The sequence below is a fragment of the Camelus ferus genome, chromosome 13 (assembly GCF_009834535.1).
Source record: "Camelus ferus isolate YT-003-E chromosome 13, BCGSAC_Cfer_1.0, whole genome shotgun sequence".
Classification (NCBI taxonomy): domain Eukaryota; kingdom Metazoa; phylum Chordata; class Mammalia; order Artiodactyla; family Camelidae; genus Camelus; species Camelus ferus.
This window is the reverse complement of record NC_045708.1, coordinates 55,673,857-55,696,533: the sequence shown is the minus strand read 5'-3', so window position 1 is coordinate 55,696,533 and position 22,677 is coordinate 55,673,857. Positions and strand designations below refer to the sequence as shown.

The 22,677-nt window shown below is 39.4% G+C and overlaps 1 protein-coding gene across 1 annotated transcript in view; it reads left to right on the top strand.

Annotated features, from left to right (window-relative positions):
* Positions 1-4,452: 4,452 nt before the first annotated feature.
* The window catches only part of ERICH3 (glutamate rich 3), a 102,382-nt gene continuing 84,157 nt past the window's right edge, over positions 4,453-22,677 (top strand). The window contains 1 exon segment of the mRNA XM_032494578.1: positions 4,453-4,802. Coding sequence (XP_032350469.1) covers positions 4,780-4,802 — 23 coding nt within the window. The 5' untranslated portion in view covers positions 4,453-4,779.

Here is a 22,677-nt window from a genome sequence, read left to right as displayed (position 1 = left end):
ATAAGGGGTCAAAGAGGAGCACCCTGTGGACAAGAGCAGGACACCGAGCATGATCTCTGTACACAGCACCATGAGAGGGTTGGGTGAACCACCCAAACCCCACTCCTGTCCAGCCCAATGCTGGTCAGGAAGAGCATGAGAAAAATCCTTTAAACCATTATACAATGAAGCAGTTACAAACACCATTACAGACATCAGATGGTCACTGATGATGACAACAGGGTCCTGCTTGGTTACACATTGACAGCTCCATTCTAACTGATCTGTCTGCAGATTCCCTGCAGCTCAGAAGTAGGGGTAGATAGATCTGGAGACATCATGCCTATCTGGGTTACTCAGAACTCTAAATTAGGAATGTCCCTTGAGATTGTCACTCTATCCATTGCACGAGCCCTCTCAGCCTTTCCTATACCCAACACTGTGCTTCACTAAAAGGCTCGCTGGAATTAACTAATTAGGGAAGCTTATCAGGGAAAGCTGGGTTTGATGTTAAATCCTTCTCCAGCTTCTCAGTGCTACAGCATTGAAGGACCCACGCTAATGCTGGAGGATGTAAAGTATTAGGAAGCTCTCTTGAAAACTTAACCATCTGACGATGGTGTCCTGTTGAAATGCGTACATTACCTACTTCCGACTGGGGTTTTATATGGTGCTGATAAAAGAAGGGAGCCCTGGGGTCACATCAGATCATCATGCATGTCTGTTACATCTGAGGAGAAAATCTTGATGACTTGATCTTTATTTGTGGGAGAAAGATAAACCCGTGGGAAAACTTATTACTCCCAACTGTTTATTCGTTCCTTTGTTTGTTTATTGAGCACGTACTCTGTGAGTGGCACTGTGGTAGGTGCTGGTGATACAAGGTGAACAATGTGGTATCTGTTCTCAAAGTCCAAGAGGGTACATGATCTCTCTGATTGCAGTGATAATCTAAGCCGGGGGTCGACAAGCTTCTTCTGTAAAGGGCCAGGTAGTAAATATTTTAGATTTTACAAGTCATAATGGCACTGTGGTAACTACTCAGTTCTGCCTTTGTAGCACCAAGCAGCCACAGGAGATTTATAAACAAATGTGTGGCCGTGTTCCAACAGAACTTAATGGATTTTGATTGTGAATTTCATGTAATTTTCATGTATCATATAAAGATGCTCTTTTTTGATTTTTTTTTTCAGCCATTTACAAATGTAGCAATCATTCTTAGCTTGTGGACTACAAAAATAGGCAGTGGCCTGGATTTGACTCTTGAGCCATAGACTTCCTACCCCTGACTGTCGGTCGCTGATGGTTTAGCTCTGTGATCCCTAAGTCTAGCTCCTGTTCAACCAAAGCAGTGATCCAATGAGCACTGTGGGAGTAATCCTTCTCTTTTCTTTTCTCCTGCTTCTGTCAATCTCCTGCCCCCAAACCCCAACTCCATGAGTCTTTCTACAAAACAGTCTTTTTATAAATTTATGATACTACTGTGGACATCTGAGGACTTGTTTTCCTGTGAGAAAATGAAAATGACTCCAGTGAATATTTGGTCTCTGAAACAGTTTAATTTACATTTTTTTTCTTTTTCTTTTTTCTCTTTTCCTATCTCCATACTAGAAATTAACATAAAAATTCCTTCTGGCTAAATTCCCAATGCATTTTCACAGTGAGCATTTTCTGAAGTGAAAATTAGTAGCTTCCTTGCAGTTTTCATCAGGGAGGTGAAATTGTGCGGCTCACAGGGGTGGAGAACTCAAACCCCATTTACGAATTAATACACGCTGCTGACGGTACCTTGCTGTCTGCTGAGTGCCAGGGATTCTTTTCTACAGAACCCCGAGTCTCTAAATAGTGTATTTTAATTTCTTTTCTCATTCCACCAGTGTGAGAATACCGTTTTCTATTTGCACAAATGAATTAATACATAACAACTAGTACTTATATAAGATTATATTATTTACACCATCCTTAGGGGTTGGTAGCACTTGGGAAAATTATGTCTCTTTTTAGTCCCTTCTCCCTCCCTCCAAATTTTTATCCAGGCCAAATCTAGTTACAAAGCATTAAGGACACCCTCCAACGGCAACCACAGGCAGTGGGGGTAAGCTTATAGGGGCAGGAGCCAGTAGGTACCTATAAGGCTACTTTGTTTAGGCAGAAGGTGCCATGTTCACATCTCACATCTTCCTTCTTTGATGACCTCTGCCTCTCTTTAGCTCCTCTAACCATCTACTCCCCAAAGTAGCCTTTTAAAAAAATGTTTGTGCTGGCTTTTTTTTTTTTACTTGACATATAGTCAGTTTACAATGTTGTGTTAGTTTCTGACGTGGCTCAGTTATACATACATCTATATTCCTTTTCATTATAAGCTATTACAAGGTACTGGATATAGCTCCATGTGCTAGACACTAGGACCTTGTTGTCTATTTTATATATAGTAGTTAGTATATACAAATTCTGAACTCCCAATTTACCTCTCTGCCCCCTCCCCGTTCCCCCTGGTAACCACAAGCTTGTTCTCTATGTCTGTGAGTCTGCTTCTGTTTTGTAAATAAGTTCATTTGTGTCATTTTTTTAGATTCCACACGTAAGTGATATCATGTGATTTTTTTTTCTTTCTCTCTCTGGCTTATTTCACTTAATATGACAGTCTCCAGGTCCACCCATACTGCTGCAAATGGCATTATTTTAGTCTTTTTTATGGTTGAGTAGTATTCCATTGCATATATAAATATGTGTGTGTGTGTGTATGTGTGTATCACAACTTCTTTTTCCATGCGTCTGTTGATGGACACTTAGGTTGCTTCCATATGTGAACTATCATAAATAGTGCTGCTATGAACATTGGGGCGCATGTATCTTTTCAAATTAGGGCTTCCTCCGGATATGTGCCCAGGAGTGGGAGTCAAAGCAGGCTTGAGTCCTCAGTCTCAGGATCTAAGCTATTGAGCTAGAACCCTTTTTTGTCTCCACTGGGGTGGCTCTTGGTCTTTCAGGTCAGGAAACTCTGATAGTATATAGAACATTTGACTTCTGTAGCAATTCACAAGAGTTACTGGAAAAGGAATTTGTAATTGTTAAAACCACCAAGGGGCTTGGGAATCAGACAGATTTGTATTTGAATCCTGCTTTTTCCACTTAGGAGCTTCAGGCAAAATAATTAACTTCTCTGTGTCTTAGTTTGTCTTATGAAATGGAGGTGAAAACCTACTCCTGAGAGTAGAGGTGAGGGTTAAATGAGATAATGAGCAGTTAGTAAGTGCTCCATAAAAGACTGAGCAGAGCATTTAGTAAGTCCCCAATAAAAATGCTACCACTTTGAAGAATTTTTTCTCTTTTTTTCCTTCCTTTATACTCCAAACATTTGTTGAACTGCTCTTTGCTTGTAAGAATGCAGAAAAATAAAATAGGTATACAATATGAAGTAGAGAAGCTCATGATCAAATAGAAAAGGCCACCACAGGTCCATGAGTGAGTGTAAAACAGAGGGTATGCCCAGGCAGCATGGGCCCCCAGTGGTGGGAGTCACCAGCACACCTGGGAACTTGAAGGAAAGTAGGGTTTGAAGTAAATATTGAAGGATGAGTAGGAGTCTGTCAGGTAGACAGGATGGAAACACATTCTCATGAGAGGGATACTGCAAGATTTGGTTTTGCTAGAGTTTAGGGTAGCAGAGGTGGAGAAAGTGGTCACAGTGAGGCTGTTGAAGGGTGCTGGGGACAGATGATGAAGGGCCTTGAATGTTACGTGAAGGAGATTGGACTCTGACATGCTTGTGGGCCTTTGTGATGTGTGGGAAAGCAGAATGCCATTCATGAGAGGACACCCTTCCCACCTGTAAGTGTGACTGAGCTAGCACTGAGCTCCACAGAGAGAGCCCAGTCACCATGGATGTGCCCAACCCTTCACTTATCTGTGAGAAACCTGAGGCCAGACAGCAAATCACCCAGCAAACAACATGACAAAGCAAAAACAGGACTAGGAAGAGCTCATTTGAATTCAGCGCTTTAAACTCCCTCCACACCAAGGCCTTTTCATGTCAATCCAGGCTTCTTCACTGAGCCCTGCACTCTCCCTGCTGGATGCAAGTACAAGTTCCAGCACACTTCCTGGAGTAATCACATCTTTCCCACCTGCTGAATGTCAGGACTGTGTGCTGGGAGCAAGGATAGGGGTTTTCCAAGGAGGAAATCCACCAATTGCAATCTCTTGATGCAGAAACAAAATCCAAACCCAAAACTTCTTTCTTTCCCTCCAACTTGCAATCTAGGGGCTGTTTTACAACTGGAAACCAAGGCATCACAATGTAGCTGCTTCCTGTTTTTCATTACCTTACCCTCAGCCACCAGCCAGCCCTTCCTTCCCTAGGGCTTAGCAGGAAGCATACCAGCCTAAACAGGAGTGAGTGTTTGTGTGTGTGTTTGTGTGTGTTTTCGGATCTCAGGTGCCTAGAGAAACCGTGCCGCAGAACAACAGAGCATGGGCCGCGGTCTCCTCCCCCATCTGGGCCCAGAAAAAGGGCTGGAAGCTTAACCTCACTTCCAGCTTCCCCAAGCTCCGTTCCAGCAGCGCCAGGGCTTCCCCAGAACCTGAGCGCTCGCCTTCCCCGCAGCCTTAGCAACCGCGAGGCTGTGGATACCGCGGGCGGGTGGGGGCCGGGAGGCTGCGCGCAGCTCAGGCGCCCCGCGCACGGGCGACCGCAGTGCGGAGCCACCCCGCGAGCGCGACTGTCGCGGCGTCAGCGTGCACGGGCCCCACGCACCCACCCTCCGCAGCTGCCGCGGGTCCAAAAGGGATCCTGCAAAAATGAGCTATTCTCACCCCGCTGGGTAAGTGACAACTGGAGCTTTTCCACGCCGCGGCAGGTGGCGGCTTCAGCCAGCAGCCCCGCCGCCCCCCCTCCCGCTGCGGAGGGAAGGGGCGAGGCGGGGAGAGAGGTGGGGCTGGAGAGAGGAGAAAAATAATCCGGATTCTGGGTTACAGCAAGAATGGCAGAATTCCCAGGTTTCCAATCTCCTCCCTCCCTTTCCTCACTTCTTTCACCGACGTTCGCCCTCTTTGAAAGCTTCACTCTGAAAGGATTAAAAAAAAATGGTTGTGAAAAACGCATGCATTAAGCAGGGATGTTAGCTGGGATCAAGAGGCTCCTGTTGCTGTGGAACATGTGTTGAAATGCAAAAGTAGAGGTCACCAAAATAGGCATTCATTTGGAGAATTGGGGCTTAGAGATAAATTCTCACTCTGGCGTCTTGCATCCAAATGAGGTGTGAGTTGATTTAACATTGAGGGAGGTTTCAGGGGGAGAGGGGTGCCCCTTATTTCAGGATTTTTATCTGCCCAATCTCGAAAGGATCATAGGATCATAGTGGGTATTTTAAAAGTATTGTGACCCTGGGAGGTGATGTGACGCAGGAGGGAAAGCAGAAGCTGTGTGTCTGCGTGTTTACACAGGAGCTCCCGTCCCTTCGGGCAGGGTGACTCCGCAGAAGACATATTTTGGCAATTATTCGATCTATTTTAGAAAGTTAACACAGTCATTATGATTGTTTAAAAACAAAAACAAAACAACAGCAAAAAACAACCCCTAAACGGTCTGGGTCCTTTTATTGGAAGAGAGAATATCCAATTTCCTTCAGAATTAAACAATGTAATGCATATTATATGGTTTTTTATTATGATACATCGAGTAAGCAGATAATATCCTGGTTGATCTTGCAACTGATTTGAAGATGCTTTCCTTTTTAATTGAATTTATTGCACATTTTCAAGAGCAGCAAATTAGCAGAGGACAACATATTTAAGATAATTCGGAGTTTTGTGATGTCTGAAATACCCCATTAGTCGTTGGGCTTTGGATTTATAGTCAAGCTTAAAGATTTTACTTTTAATGAATTTTCTGAGTGCAAGACATAAATGAAATGTTTGAAAAAACTAAAGGCATGTAAGGGTGCCATATTGGAAGTCAGTTTGAGAACTTTTTGGAAAATGAGATAGCTGTGCCTAGACCAGCTTCTCATTTTATCTCAAATTGAATTTATTTTAGGTACTTTAATGCTTTGATGCTGATCTTCTGTGCAGTTTTAGTTGCTGTGGGTCAGTGGGATGTAAATGGCACTGTGTTTCTGCAGCTGCTGTTTGTAGTATGTCTACTTTCAGGAAAATGAATGTGTCAGTCATGGTTGTCTTCCTATGTTTTTCAAGTTTTTGGCTAAGTTAGAATCTGATTAGACCATTTAATCATCTATTTTCAAATGTGGAAAAACCTGTAGCTGCTTATTAAATTGTGCATGATTAAGATTTCAGAAACTGAAGTGAAATTCTTTTGAAGCTCCATTGGTTCCAAGCACATGGAAAAAAAAGGAAAAGGTGCCATGTAATGAAAGAGTATGCTTCATGGTACTCTGCAAGGAAGACAAGAAGATGCAATGATAATCTTGCACGAAAATTGTAGGCACTGTATCTCATTCATTTTTGTGCCCCCTCTGCCTAGGACAGTGTCTTGTGTACAGGAATGCTCAACAAACGGTAATCTCATACCGGGCATGCAGTCTAGAGGTGGGTGGATTCACAAAAGAAAACCCTATTAGAGCTAAACATTTATCAAGTGCTCGCCCTGTGGCAGGCTCAAGTCTGTTGTTTTACAAGGAATGCCTACCTCATTACTCTTCCCACCCACTCCACGAGGCAGATTCTAGTCACCCTTACTTTCACAGATGAGGAAACTGAGGATGGAGAAGTTTCCAGAGGTTTCACGGATAAGGAATTTCAAGGAATCAGGGCTGGAATAAAGAGCCAAGGAGCGTCTGGCTGCAGAGCGTGTGTGGTTCACCCTTACTCTGCACTGCCTCTCATGGGCTACATCTGAGAGGTGTGGGGGCCTTGAGCACGTAGAAATTTTTATCCAGATCAGACCAACCTCTGACAGATGATACCTGTACGTCGCTATCTAGTATTTTGATATATAAGTAGGAAATAATTTTGTGATAGTGTCTATATGTATTTTTTTGTTTTTAGTTCATCAAAAATAAATGAAAACGATAAACATAATTATAACAACTCTAAATGCCTCAAAATTCACCCAAGAAAAAAAATTTTCAAATTGCTCATTTTGCCTCAAAATAAGTAATCATTATTTTTCTTGTCTTTGCTACCATTTGGAGATAATAAAAGTTTCAGTAGCAAATAAAAGGGTGCATTAAAGCTGAGGAAGCTTTCTCATCACTACTGAAGCAGTTCGTATTTATTACATTTTAAGAACAAAGTGGTAATAAAGTGCAATTGTACAACAAAACAGAAATTTTAAATCCTTAAAGTTCCACCAATCAGTGTGGGATGCCCTGATTCTTTCTCTAGGTGCTTCCTTTGAATTCCACTGCTTCCTTAATTACATACAGCATGAAACACTTGACGTAAAGATTGCAAAGGGCCCGTGCTGACTTTGTTCAAATAAAGTTTGGAGTAAATAAAAATGGTCTTAAAAACTTCTGCCAAAGATTATAATAGAGACTTAGATTCTGAGCTGCATTGTAATTTGGGGGAAGTCAGCTATAAAATACCGTGTCTGGCACTGACATCTCTAATGAAATTGTTTTAGAGTGGAAAATTTCAGTTGATAGACCCTCTGGTTTGCTAAATCTCATCCTGAGTCGCTGTTTGTTGGTGTGGGTGTTTGGGGGTTGTGCACTAGTCCTCGAGGTGAAATGGGGATTTTATACCCCTCAGTCATGCATGAGGATTAAATGATACGGCTCTTTGGAGTCCTCCAAAGGCTCGTCACTCAACCCACGTGCAGTTGGCTCCCTGTGTGAAAGATGCACTTGGCTCTAAGTAGAGATAGTCACACTCATCTGTAAATTTGCTTTGAGGAACTGGAAGAATGGGAGCATTATAGTTTATGACGAGAAGAAAGGCAGGAGAATGTTGTACGTTTGGAAAGATTGTTCCAAAGTTTAGAAAACTTTTTTTTTTTGGTTTAGACTTATTAATTTATGCTTTTTAATGTAAAGAAGTCTTTCTGTAGTGACAGAGCATACTGAAATGTGGTATAGAAAGAATGATCACATCCTTAGCACTCCCTGATAACTCAGTCCTTTTTTCATCAAAGGCAGAGTACAAAATGCTGGAAGTAAAATTGTCAATATCTGGATAGTGGATAGGTGTATCCCAAAGTGACAAAAAATGATAAACCCGCCACATCATTTACAGTTGGAATGTTCATTGCACTTTGTCTCTGCCGTCTTCTTTTTTTAATCCAACATGGTATTTTTTATTCTATTTTTTAAAAACCGAAATATAATAACATATAACATTGTATTAGTTGCAAGTGTACAACATAATGATTTGATATTTGTATATGCTGCAAAATAAACACTACACATACCAAGTGATCTCACTTATATGTGGACTCTAAAACAACAACAATAACAAAATGAACCCACAGATGCAGAGAACAAATTGGTAGTGGCTAGGGGTGGGGATGGGGGTTTGAAGAATGGATGGAGGAGGTCAGAAGGTACAAACTTCTAGTTATAGAATAAATAAATCATGATGGTGTAATGTATATCATGGTGACAATAGTTAATAATACTGTATTTTAAATTTAAAGGTGGCTAAGGGAATAGATCTTAAAAATTCTCATTTCTCTCTCTCTCTCACATGCACACACAGTTTGTAACTATTTGTGATGAATATTAATTAGACTTACAGTGTCTGCCTTCTTAGCAAACAGTGTAGTACTTTGTATGTATGCATAGTAACATTTGAGTTTGTTGCTCACCACTCACTCCTACGACTAAAAGTATTTGTAACACAGAATTTTAGACGTGGATTCATTAAATATTTGAATTCGAATTGAGTAGTTTCTATTCCCCAAACTATTAAATATGAACAATTTTACTTCAACAAGTAAATTGTTTCTGGTTAACTAAGAATTGAATATTCTCATTTGCCTTGACGTGATCAAAACTTTGATCATTTTGTTAGAGTCTGCTTTTTTTTTTTTTTTAATAGATGGGATGTCTTCTCTTATTCCTTTACTTAACAAACCTGCTAAGTAGATGGGAATGGAAAGGAATTTGTTAGACAATGTCACTCAATTCTTTGGATTTTCCCACAGTTATATGCCAATAATCACACAGTGATCTATCACCAAAAAATGTTTTCAATGATCTTTCAAACGACAACTCAGTTAGGTCCTCCTTCAACTATGTTGGAAGCAGAGGACTGGAAGCAACTTGCATATCTGTTGCCCAGTCATGTAAACCACTTTATTGTGTCAACATCCACACAATCCTTCACATTATCCCCTTGTTTCACAGGTGCTTTTCTAAGTTCAATATTCCCTAATAAGACACCAGATGGTAAGACATGTGCCTTTCTTTTGTGAAAATAGAAAGATGCTTGTGAAATGGAAAGGAGGGCGGTGTAGATCAACATGACTTGGAAGTGCATTTTAAGCAGACCAGTTTTAGGAGAGTACAGAGAAAACTGATTCCCTTAAAACAATCCTTACCTGGGTTTTGGGGTATCCCAGGGGTAGGTATATCCTAGTTCATAAACCTTTAGTTTACAAAACAGGGTTCTGTCAAATGCAGGCTGCCCTAGCAGTCCACACTTCCTTTCTCCCAGTCTCTGCTGAAGAAAATCATCTCTAACTGTAAGAACTAGAGATTCCCCAACTTATTTTGATGATTTCTCTATTAATCTTTATTAATTTGAAGTTAATATACAATTAATTATGTATTATACATAATATAATTAACAATAACAATGTCAAGTTAATAACTATTAAAAGTTTTTCAGGGAGATAAAAAAACAAAACTTGTCTGATCCAATTTTCAATTATAAAATCAGCTTCAAATAATCTTGACCTGGAGTGTTTATGTGTTTTCAAGACTCTAAGTTTCCAGGGGTACCCTTTCCAATGAAAACTTCAGATTCCGGAATATAATAATCTTTTAAACTTTAGTTGTTAATTTTGGTACAGACCAAGAGAAGTAGTATACAGAAGATTGAATTTTTGGATCTTTCTCTCGAAAGTCTTACTCAGTTCCCCCATGCAAATAATTGAAAATTGTGTATGCTTTGGAATGACTCCATAAATGTCCATCAGTTTAAAATAAACTGTTAACTTAGGTGAGGGTAAAATTTGTGAAAAAGAAAAAAAATTAGGGTTCCACATTCATTTTGGTTTGCAAGTGTTTTTTGTCACTTCTCTAAACTTGAAATCTCAAATGATATACTATGACTATGATTTACATTTTTAAAAAAAGGACAAAGAACAAGGATAGTTGAATCATTCAGAGTCAAATCCTTGGCACTATAAAAAAATAATGAAAAGATGCACATTTATGCTTTCAGTTAAACTAAGGCAAATGTATGTACTTATCTCATAAACTTATTTTTTTAAGTGATCTGTTACTGCTCCTGATTGCATTGAACAAGACTTGGGTGGTGCTCTCAAAAGAGAATTGTTTGAGTGTATAGACATTGTATTTTGATTTTGCTTTAGTTCCTTGCTTTGGCCTAGCTCCATGGTTCTCAAACTTAAGCATACAAGAAATTACTGAATAGTGTGGTATACACAAAACCATGTATATTGTACTCTATGAATTAAACTAATGATTTTTAAGGATACTTTTTACTGTATAGTACATTTGCATCTCGTGAAGACTGCAAAATCAACCCAGATGTAAGATAGTATTCCACCGTACCTTGGTTTCCAGCTGAGCAGAAGCCACTTGGTTCTTTCACTAACCAGAAGCTCAAAATCACTCCTTTTGCAGGGATCCCAATTAGGGAACACATCCTTCACTGACAACATCATTGCTGCGAATTGTTGTATCGGAAAATATATTTGGATTAAAGTAATTCACCTCAGAGCTTGCCTTTCTGGATTAATGTCTTTCTGGAGAAAAGAAGAAAAGATGTGACAAGTTCAGTAGACACAGCTTGAAAAATCGTGCCTTAGCAGAGATTCTGTCGGTGTTAGGATTAAAGTTTTTTCAGAATTGTTGTCAAATCATTGCTTTTAGAGTGAGCCACAGGAAACCTAGCTTAAAAGTGAGAAACATTTCGAAGTGTAGATGTGTCGATCTGGATTCCTGAATAATTCCTGGCTCTCTGGTGAGTTGCCTCTCACTGTCTTGTCTCCTGGCCATTCTGTATGGTTAACTCTTTCATGATCTATGGGCAGGTTACTGTGCGGTGCAATTTCTTCTTCTGCCCCGTGCTCTGGGGGCTGTCTTTGGAGAGTTTCATCCTCCTCTCCTCACTCATCCCAACTGCCTGCCTAGATGTGGTGGGATCCAGAAGGTATCTATTCCCTTTTCTGATGGGTCATCAGTGATCCTTACCTGCTTGGCAGCACAGATCATTCAAAGTGCAGCAGCTTGAGTTTCTTTGTGTCCAGGAAACATGTTCTTTGTTACTTTTGTCTCAGTTCATGTTATATAGTTAAATTGGGCCCCCTTCTGGTTATACTTGTGTTTTGGTCTGAACTGTGTCTCTCCTCCTTTCCCCCAAATTCATGTGTTGACGTCCTCACATCCAGTGCTTCAGACGTGGCTGTATTTAGAGATCGGGTCTTTAAAGAGTTCATTAAAGTTAAATGAGGTCAGTGGGGTTGGGCCCTAATCCAATATGACTGGTGTCCTTATAAGGAGAAGAGACTGGGACACAGACATGTACATACAGAGAGAAGACTGTGAGGAGGAACAGGGAGAAGATGGCGATCTGTAAGCCAGAGAGAGGGGCTGGACCAGATTCCTCGCTCATGGCCCTCGGAAGATACCAGCCCTGATGACAGCTTGACGCTGGACGGCCAGCCTCCAGCACCGTGAGACAGTGCATCTCCATTTATGCCAGCCAGCCTGCAGTACTTCGTTTCTGCAGCCCTAGCACATAACACAGCCTGTTTGCAACTCCTGGTGCTTTTTTTTTTCAACTTGGCCTTGGTGAAGCCAAAGATGATTTTTAAGAGAAATGCAGAGTCACTGAAAATAAATGATGTAACAATATGAGGGCCATAGGGAGTGGAGATTGGAAGCCAGAAGTTCAAAAGGGAGATAAAAATCAAAGCAAACAGAAGATATGATTAAAAGACTAGTGAGGAGAAATAATTAAGGCTATAAGTCAATGATCTCTACTGCTAAGCACTGAGCTTTTCTTTTGTTAGGTCTGATTAGTAATCAAATTACTCCCCACTTCTCAGTGTCTGACTTGGGATAGAAAACTGAACATTCTGAGCTGGTGATCCATTTTTCTGTGACTGTTGTTATTTTCTTATAATAGTAATAAACATTTATAAATTAATGAAAATTCTTAGGGCAAAATATTGAAGCAAGGGAAGACACAGCAGGGAACTAAACAGACAGTATAAATTGCACATAGTAGTTACGAAACAGCATTAAAAACTAAGTATTTTAAATTGAATTGAATCATAATGTTTTATAGTGGCAGTTAATTTGACATTCTCAATTTGCCACGGATTGTAATATTTCATATTTGTGAATATTACGTGGCTCTCATTTTAAGAAGTTGTCTCTTCTCATAGCTTGCTCCAGGATATTTACAATAATATTGTTTCTGTTGTTTAGATTCAAATAAGAATAATCTGCTTTAAATTAGAATAATAGATGGGAATCTCAAATCTCTGGGTATTAGCAACACGAGAGATTTCTTATCATCCTCCTTGTAATTATCTGTATTTTGAAAATTTTCTACTTGGAGCAAAAACATTTGAAAAGGAAAATAAAAATCGCTTGAAGTCCTACCACCCATAAATAATCGTAGTTAGCATTTTGGTCATTTTCTTTCTTCTCCGTCGTCCTGTGGATGATTCCTGTTTTTAACGCTATACTGGAAAAGCTCTGCTGTTTGAAAAGCTGTGTCTAAAACTTACTGTACTGTTTTAAAGTTACACCAGCAGGAACCCTGCAGGTAGGCACTTCCCTCTTGGCATCCCCTTATAAACCGCAGGCTCCTTGTGGGTGCACACCACCCCTCTCTACATCTTTTGCTTGTCCATGTATCCCCAGGACTTAGCTCAGTAATTGCTGACGTATGTCACTTATTTGAGTGATCACTGATGATAAATCCCAAAAGTACATTTGCTGATTCATTCAGTTAATATTTACTGAGTGCCTACTATGTGCTAGTCACTGAGTTACCATATTCAGCACTTACTCTGTTCAGAAATTCACCTGAGTTCTTGAAAAAACCTAGATAGTGTGATTTTAAAAAAAGGTTTAAAAGTCACTGAACTTTATTGAGTTTTGCCATCCACTGGCAGCAGGGTGCTTAGTAGGTTTCAGTCAGGAGTATGTTCAGCCAAACAAACAGAGGCTTAAACCATAGCAACGCGTATTATTTATTTCACAAGCAGTCTGGAGGTGAGTGATTCTATTTTACTGTAATATCAGAGTCCTCATCTCTAGCCTTCTTGGTCTTTTCCTTACTGTAGTGAGATGATCACCCTAGAGTCACACACGATATCTTTATAAAACCATCCCAAACAGAAAGGAAAAAAGATGGATGAAAAAAGGACTTTTTTTTTAATGAGGGAGGAAACATTTCCAGAACTTTTCAGTAGACTTTCCTTTAAATCTTGTTGCCCAGAACATGCCTCGTTACAAGAGAGAGTGGGAAAGAATAGATTTGACTGTCCTAACTTCTGCGGGAGACAGGCAGGGGAGAAGGGTTTGGGACTGGCTTCCGGTAGCCAGTCAGCAGTGTCCAGCTCAGAGCTTTAGTGATGAGCTGTCTGGCTCCAGATGTAGACAGTCCGTCTTTGGATTTGCCACATAGCTGCTGTGTGAGCCTATATCCATTCTCTGTCATCTTTCTGATTCTTGTTGTTTTGTTTTTTTCTCCTTGTGGAAAATATGTCAGCTTTGTAGGTTGTTGTGATGCTTGAATGAAATATTCAAAGCGTCTAGCACAGCGCCTGGCATGGTAGTTAAGTGACTGGTGACTTAGGTAGAACACACATGAGTAAGCCCAGATTTCTGTAGGAGAACTTCCATACCTAATCCTTTGCTAGATGTAGAGTTGGATTAATTAGACAAGGCATCCTGGAGAGATTAATTTTGGAGAAGAGTTTTGAAAGAGGGGAGAAACATAAAATAATATATTTGGGCACATTTAAAAAAAATAAGTACTCTCTAAAAACATAGTATTGTAATCACAATCATCATGAATAAGAGAAGGCAACAACATAGCAGCATTGCTTGTTTATTTAGTTGACATGGTCTTAGGAGCAGGCAAGGATGTTGTAACAACAAGCAAAAGCTGGCCTGCCCTGAGAAGTCAATAGCTCAAATTTTTGATTTTGTCTTTAACTTCCATTTACTCTCTCTTGCTCATTTTTTGGAACCTCAGATACAAAGCCAAGTGTACACATTATGGTTTTTCTTTTTAACTGGAAGATCTTTGCCTTCAATTCTAATTCAGAAATTAATTTCAGATGTATTTCTGTTCATCTCCAAAACCTGAGTTTGAATACTCTCCTTGAAATTGGAATCTTTGTCTTGAACAGCCAGGAGATGACTATTTCACCACAATTCATGGGGATTTACATAAGGTTATCACTGTTAAATTCTTTCCTACAAATTCTCCTTTTCCCTCAGTCCAACTTGAGACTTAGAGTTTGACCTTGGCTGGAATCTTTCAGAATTGACAGCAAACTTAGGGAGTGGGTGGGGCTGATCTCAGGCTGCAGTTTGAAGTTTCAGTCCTTGGTTGAGGATTTTGACTCAAGGAACTAAAAATGATGTCTGAAGTTTCGAGACCAAATGCGAGAGTGAGGAGCATGAACCGGATCCCAAAGTCCTATGACAGGCAGCAGGGGAGCTCAAGGAGAAAGCTAGGAGACGGGACCCAAGGCGGGTAGGAAATTGCAGTGGGGAGTGTGGGCAGAAGGCTAGGGAATTTCAAAGGGGACTGCGAACAAGGGCTTGACGTGTCTGCAGGGTTGGAGCTGTTTGAAGATTGTCCTTATTTCTTGTGTTCTTCTAAATGAAAAAAAATGATATTTCAAAAGGAAAATCAATGTTTCATTTAAAAAATATGAGATAAGCATGCTCCAGTAGAGAGAGGAACATTTTTGGAGTCAGATACAGGTTTGAATTTCAGTTGAGCCTTATGTGTACTTACAAAAGTTAATTTCCCTGTGTCTCACTTTCCTCTTTCAAAAAATGGGGCCAATAAATACCTCCTTTGAGGAATATTGGCACATATTAGAGACTCAATGAATGGTAACTACTTACTTTGATCTTTGTGCAAAGCATGTTGCTTGAGTCTTTTTTTGTTTGTTTTTTCTCTAGTTTTATTTTTTCCAGCCTTATTGAGATATAATTGACAACACTGTGTAAGTTTAAGATGTACAATGGTGATGATTTTATATATGTAAATGTTATGAAATGATTACTACAATAAGGTTAGTTAACACATCCTTAAGTCTTTAGAATTTAATCCTTAAAGTACATCAACCAAAATACATAAAATATACAGCTCAAAATAAGCAGAGATAGTCTAATTGGGAGGGAAGATGAAGAATGTATTTCTAGTCCATAAATCACTTTCTTATTCAATTAAATGAATTTATTGCAAATGGTAACCTGTTCTTAAATTCATGAATTTTCACAATGAAAATTAGCACTGACCCACCTGTTCATAACCCCCAAAATGAGGTTGCCCCTTTAAAGAAACCATGATCTGGACAACTGAGAATTCCAGTAAAAATGGAAACTATGACCCAGAGCATTTATACTTCTCCAGAATACCCACTTTTCTTGTCTAATTCAAGAATTCAGGACAAACTGAGGAAACTGCATCATTACTTTGACATTGACAAATGTTAGAAGGACTGGTGAAATGTTATGGGTACTTTTTTTAAATGATTGATCATTTAAAATTTAGTTAACCTCCTTAACTTTTGACCAGATGTCCTCACTATTTTAATTCTCACTACCACACATAAGAATTACATTTTAGGAGAATGAAAACGTTTTTAAAGAGGTTAATTGTATTAACCTTTCCCACCCAACACACATGGTAGTTTTATTGGTGTCCCCCTCTTTAGTGGCTGGGTTATTTGCTTTTGTTTTTAAAGTGGGCTCTTAACATCTGTAAGAGACTGTATTCCAAGATCAAGTATAAATAGTGATCAGGTTTCTAAGTCAAGACAATGCATTAAAGCCTACTTGACTTACCATATATAATCGCCTTAATCGATGACTTAGTGCAGAACGCGACTCTCTTTGGTTGTACTAATTCTATGGTAAATAATGAACAAGTTTCAACTAGAATACCAGGAATTCACGCTCTCTCTCTGGGACATTTTGCATATGATGTTCCCACTTCTTATATGAGTCTGGATAGCACCTCTGGCCCATCATCGCCCATCCACGTTTTACTCCCTCCCTCAACACTTAACTTGTCATTCGAGACGCAGTTCAGATTTCAGTTCTTCTGGGATACCCATCCTCTGTGGGCCTAGTTCACTTATTTGTGAAATGGGGCTAAAATCTGACAAATAGGGTGTTTTGAAGGTTGAATGAGAGCACACATGCTGTGCATGATAAATGGTAGCTGCTATGATGGTAGCACTTCAGGCTGTCCTGCCATTTCTGACGTGCCTCATTTTACTGCCCTTCACCCTTACTGCGTTTCAAGGATGTTGTGCTTTTTACAAATTGAAGGTTTGTAGCAACTCTTTGTGGAGCAACTTCATTGACATCATTTTTCCAACAACATTTGCTTACTTCATCTGTCTATGTCACGTTTTGGTAATTCTTGCAATATTTTAATAATAATAATAATAATAATAATTATTATTATTATTATTATTATATTTGTTATTGTGATCTGTGATCAGTGATTTTTGATGTTACTATTGTAATTGTTTTCAGGTACCAGGAACTGGCCCATTTTAGATGATAAATGTTGTGTGTGTTCCAACTGCTGTACCGATCAGCCTTCCCCTACCTCCCTCCCTCTTCTTGGGCCTTCCTATTCCTTGAGACACAGCAATGTTGAAAGTTGACCAATTAATAACCCTACAGTGGCCTCTAAATGTTCAAGTGAAAGGGAGAGTCTCATATCTCCCACTTTAAATCAAAAGCCAGAAATGACTGAGCTTAGTGAGAAAGGTAGGTCAAAAGCTGAGATGGGCTGAAGCTAGGCGTCTTGTACCAAACAGTTAACCAAGTTGTGAATTCAGAGGACAAATTCTTGAAGGAAATCAAAAATGCTCCTCCAGTGAACACACGAATGGTAAGAAAGTGAATCAGCCTTATTGCCGACATGGAGAGTTTTAGTGGTCTGAATAGAAGATCAAACCAAATACAACAATCCTTTCAGCCAAAGCCTAATCCAGAGCAAGGTTCTAACTCTCTTCACTTATATGAAGATTGAGAGGTAAAGAAGCTGCAGAAGAAAAGTCTGAAGCTTGCAGAGGTTGGTTCATGAGGTTTAGGGAAGGAAGTCGTCTCCATAACATAAAAATACAAGCTGAAGCAAGTGCTGCTGTGGAAGCTGCAGCAAGTTCTCCAGATCTAGCTGAGGTCCTCCATGAAGGTGACTACACCAAACAATGGGTTTTCAATGTAGAGAAAATAGCTTTGTATTGGAAGAAGATGCCATCTAGGACTTCCATAGCTGGAGTGGAGAAGTCAATGCCTGGCTTCAAAGCTTCAAAGGATAGGCCAGCTCTCTTGTTAGGGGCTAATGCAGCTGGTGACTTTCAGTTGAAGCCAGTGCTCATTTACCATTCGGAGGATCCTAGGGCTCTTAAGAATTATGCAAAATCTACTCTGCATGTGCTCTGTAAATGGAACAACAAAGCCCGGGTGTTAGCACATCTGTTTACAACATGGTTTACTGAATATTTTAAGCCCACTGTTGAGACTGCTCAGAAAAAAGACTCCTTTCAAAATATGACTATTCTCAGACAGTGCACCTGGTCACCCAAGAGCTCCTGAGTGACCAAGATGGAGATGTACAATGAGATTCCTGTTGTTTTCATGCCTGCTAACACAACCTCCATTCTGCAGTCCATGGATCAAGGGATAATTTTGTCTTTTCAAGTCTTATCATTGAAGAAATACATTTTGTAAGGCTACAGCTGCCACAGATAGTGATTCCTCTGATGAATCTGGGCAAAGGCAGTTGAAAACCTCTGGAAAGAATTCACCATTCTAGATGCGGTTAAAAACATTCATGATTCATGGGAAGAGGTCAAAATATCAACATGAACAGGAGTTTGGAAGAAGTTGATTCCAACCCTTGTGGATGGCGTTGAGGAGTTCAAGACTTCAGTGGAGGAAGTAACTGCAGATGAGGTGGAAACAGCAAGAAAACTGGAATTAGAAGTGGAGTCTGAAGTTGTGCCTGAATTGCTGCGATCTCATGATAAAATTTTAATGGATGAAGAGTTGCTTTTTATGTATGAGCAAAGAAAGTGGTTTCTTGAGATGGAATCTATTCCTGGTGAAGATGCTGTGAAGATTGTTCACAAGAAAGGATGTAGATTAGTACATAAACAATTGATAAAGAAGTGGCAAGTTTTGAGGGGAATGACTCCAATTTTGAAAGAAGTTCTGTGGGCAAAATGCTATCAAACAGCATCGCATACTGCAGAGAAACTGCTCATGAAAGAAAGAGTCAATAGATGTGGCAAACTTCTTTGTTGCAGCAGCCACCCCAACCTTCAGCAACCACCACCCTGCAGTCAGCAGCTATTGACATCAAAGCAAGACCCTCCACCAGCCAAAAGATTATGATTCTCTGAAGGCTCAGATTATGGTTAACATATTTTTTAGCAATAAAGTATCTTTAATTAAGACATTATTTTTTTTATATAATGCTATTGCACACTAACAGACTACAGTATAGTGTAAACACAACTTTTTTATGCACTGAGAAAGCAAAAAATTCCTGCGGTTCACTTTATTACGACATTTGCTTTGTTGCAACATTTGCCTTATTACAGTGATCTGGAACCAAACCTGCAATATCTTTGAGGTATGCCTGTATTTCTTCAGTTGGATTTTAAGTACTTCGAGGGTAGGAACTTTGTAACCTTTCAATAGTACAGGACCTATTACCTAATAAGCACTTTATATTTCTTGTATAAAATAATTGTATGAATCTCCTCCATGTTTGGTATTAGTGTGGTTAAAGCAAGTAAGATCTTTATGAAATATTGAAGGATCTTTATGAAAAGTATTCCCTGTTCTCCAAAGTTACCTCTTTGACTTGGGTTTCTGATTCTTATATAAGTAGACTAACATGGAGGGTTTTCACATCCTCTCTGAAAGACTGCAGTTTTCTGATTTGTTAATGCAAAACGGATATTGACAACTAGAAAAGAATTTGAGGATCTTCAAAAGGAACAATATTTACTTATTCTCATAATTCAAAAAATAGGTTCCATTTTTCTGTGTAGCTGGAACACCAGACCTTAGAGAGTAGGACAAATTTAATGCCCTCATGGAGTTTATAATCTAGAAAAAAGACAATTAAGGAACCTGGCTTTCTAACTTTAAAAAGATAGTGTTCAGGTTTATGTGAGCCTCTTCCTAAGAGGATGACTAACCACTTTTTGAGGAACTAATAGGGAGAAATAGATTTTAAGTGTAGCCTCCTTGAGGAAGGTTTTCTTCCAATGGGGGAGGTTAAATATGAGGAAAAAGTACTTATAGTGGATGTCTTTAAGAAGTAGTTAGTTTTGAACTTATTTATAAAATGGAAAGAGACTCATAAACATAGAAAACAAACTTATGGTTACCAGGGGAAAAGGGGGAAGAAAGGGATAAATTAGGAGTTTGGGATTGGCTGATACAAACTGCTATGTACAGAATAGATAAACAACAAGGTCCTACTGTATAGCACAGGGAGCTATATTCAATGGCTTGTAGTAACCTGCAATGAAAAAGAAAATGAAAAAGAATATGTATGTGTATATATATGTATATATACATGTATAAACTGAATCACTATGCTGTACACCAGAAAGTAATACAACATTGTAAGTCAACTATATTTCAATTAAAAAAATTATAAGTAAATAAATAAGTTTCAGACAATTGGGGAAAAAAATTAGTTAGTTTTACCCCATACCATTATTTCAGTTTGGGTTTAAAGTGATGATGGGAGGAAGGTATACACTCAATGATAACTTCTCATATTCATTGAGCATTTACTATGTGCTAGGTAAATTGCTAAATGCTTCATATATATTGACCCGTTCAATGCCCTAAATGAGTTTCTGAAGTAGCACTATATATTTCCATTTTCAGAGGAAGATATAAAGCACAGGGAAGTTAAGTACCTTGCCCCTGATTGCCAATCTGCTAAATACTAGTTAAGATTCATACTCAGGAAACCAGACTAGAGAGGTCAAACTCTCAACTACCACACTCTGCCTCTTCAAGACACAGCAGGAGCATTTTGGTATTAAAAGGGGAGTTAGAATAATCTGGTTGTACCATTTCCCTGCTTAAAACCCTTCACTGCTTGTCACAAAACCATCCAGTCCCAGGAGCATGGGCACACCATCTTACAGGCTTCTCCTTTTATTTTTAAACAATTTCCCTTTTACTGAGCCAAAATATCCTCCCTGAACTTTAACTCAGCATTTGTGATGCTCCTGACTCCTTAGCATCTTTCACAGCTCTACCATTTACTTACCTGTCATCCTGTGCGTCTTTTCTTCTCCAGGCTGGGCTCCGAGGGACCTTTGTACCTCGTAGAACACAGTTCAGTTTAGCGATTAAAGCAGAACAGTCCCTGATCTGAATCCTGAATCTGCCGTTCACTGGTTGTGAGGTAGTTGTCTAACTACTCCATGTCTCAGTTTACTCATCCATGAAACGGGAGAATAATAGCACTTTGCATGGTTGTTTTGAGAGTTAAAATATATAGTGCATGTTATATAGAGTGTTTAACCACAAAAAAAGTAAGTGATCAATACTGGCTGGTCTCCTTTCTTCCGAATAACCTCACTCTCTCCCTTAGTCCAGATGTCGTTTTTCTATTAATGAACATTTTTTTTAAGTGGCCACATTTTCTTTTTTTGTTCAAAGATGTAGAATTCTTAAGTCTTCAGAGAGAAGCATGGAGGCTTAACCCAGCTCTTACAGAGAACTAGTCAACCTTAGGGTGTCCCAGGCACGCTGACTCCCCACGCCCCGCTCTCCTACTGCCTCACTTGTGAACATTGCAAAACTGTCCTGCCAGCAGTCAGCATCATTTGGAGACTAGTTTTGTTTTTACTAGTCACTCCAAACCATCATATTAAGGCCATAAATAAAATAATACTATGGTTCTCATCTGGCTGCATCGTTAGAATAAACTGAGAGAAATTGTAAATCAATATTTAGCATAATTGCTGAGATCTGGCAGGTTTGGATGCAAATAAAAAAGGATGGAGAATGTAATATAAAACCATTTATACGGTATCAGTTCAATCACCCTCTATAAAGTGGCAGGCAGCAGAGACTCATGGTTTAATTTTAGTTGGCAAAGAGTTTTCTTATAAAGGGCTGGAAAATAATTGACCCTTATGTCAATTGCTCTTCTGTATTGGTCTTTCTTCTAGTTTCCTCAAAAGGTTTTTTTTTCCTCCTGCTTCCCTGGAAACTTCTTCTTCTAATGCAATTTTGTAGCACACTGCAAAGGCACTTATTTGACAACAAAACTAACACTGTCAGCAAGATCATCCACCCTAAGCATTCTACATTAAAGAAAGCCCAAATACCGAAAGCAGGCTTTTGAATCTCTTTTGTTATAGACTGTTTTTGGTTATTATCCTGAAGCAGAAGAAATGTGATTCTTAACACAATGTTTTTTTTAAAGGATATGTGTCAAGGAACTGGGCCAATGTATTTTCTTTCTATTAGCTGATTGATTGATTGATATAGCAAATTTTGGCTGAGTGTTTACTGTGGGCTTGGCTCCATACTACAACTTGTGAGAGGGATACAGGGAAGAATCTTACATGAATCTAAACAGTAATTAAACGTGGATAAAGAAAATTCTGGTTGAAGGCAGTGAGACGAAGACCCTAAGAAAGGGATGGGTACAATTCTATGAGAATTCCAGTGATATTCACCATCTTCTGTGTGATGCCTTTGATCTGGATTTGTTACTGAGTCCAAACTTCTTCTGCTAGCCTCAGGACAGGGCAATAAATCGGGAGAAGTGTTGGGGCAAGGAATAACAGCTTTATTTAGAAAGCCAGCAGACCAAGAAGATGGCAGACTAATGTCCTGGAGAACCATCTTACTCAAGTCGGAATTCAGGCTCCTTTTGTACTATAAAGGGGAAGGGGGTGTAGTTGGTTGTTGCAGACTTTTTGGTGTTGGAATCCTTTGTTCTTGCAGCTATCCGTGTGGGTTGGGTCATGGTGTCCCTGTAAACCTCCAACAAGACATATGTTATTTTCTATTCTGCAACTTCTTATCTTTATATGAATGGGAAAGTGTTATACCCTTAAAGGTCAGAGCCTTGAGAATAGCCTATCCTGTCTATTTCAGGATCTAGGCAACATTTTTTTACAAAAGGTGCAGAACCAGCATGACTAAGCACAGGAAACAGAGCACAGGATTAGAGCTAAAGGAACAGATCTAATATGGAGTCAGATTTGTTCTTGCCTACTACAAGTCTACTGATGAATTATGCCTACTTTTAGAACCTCAGTTT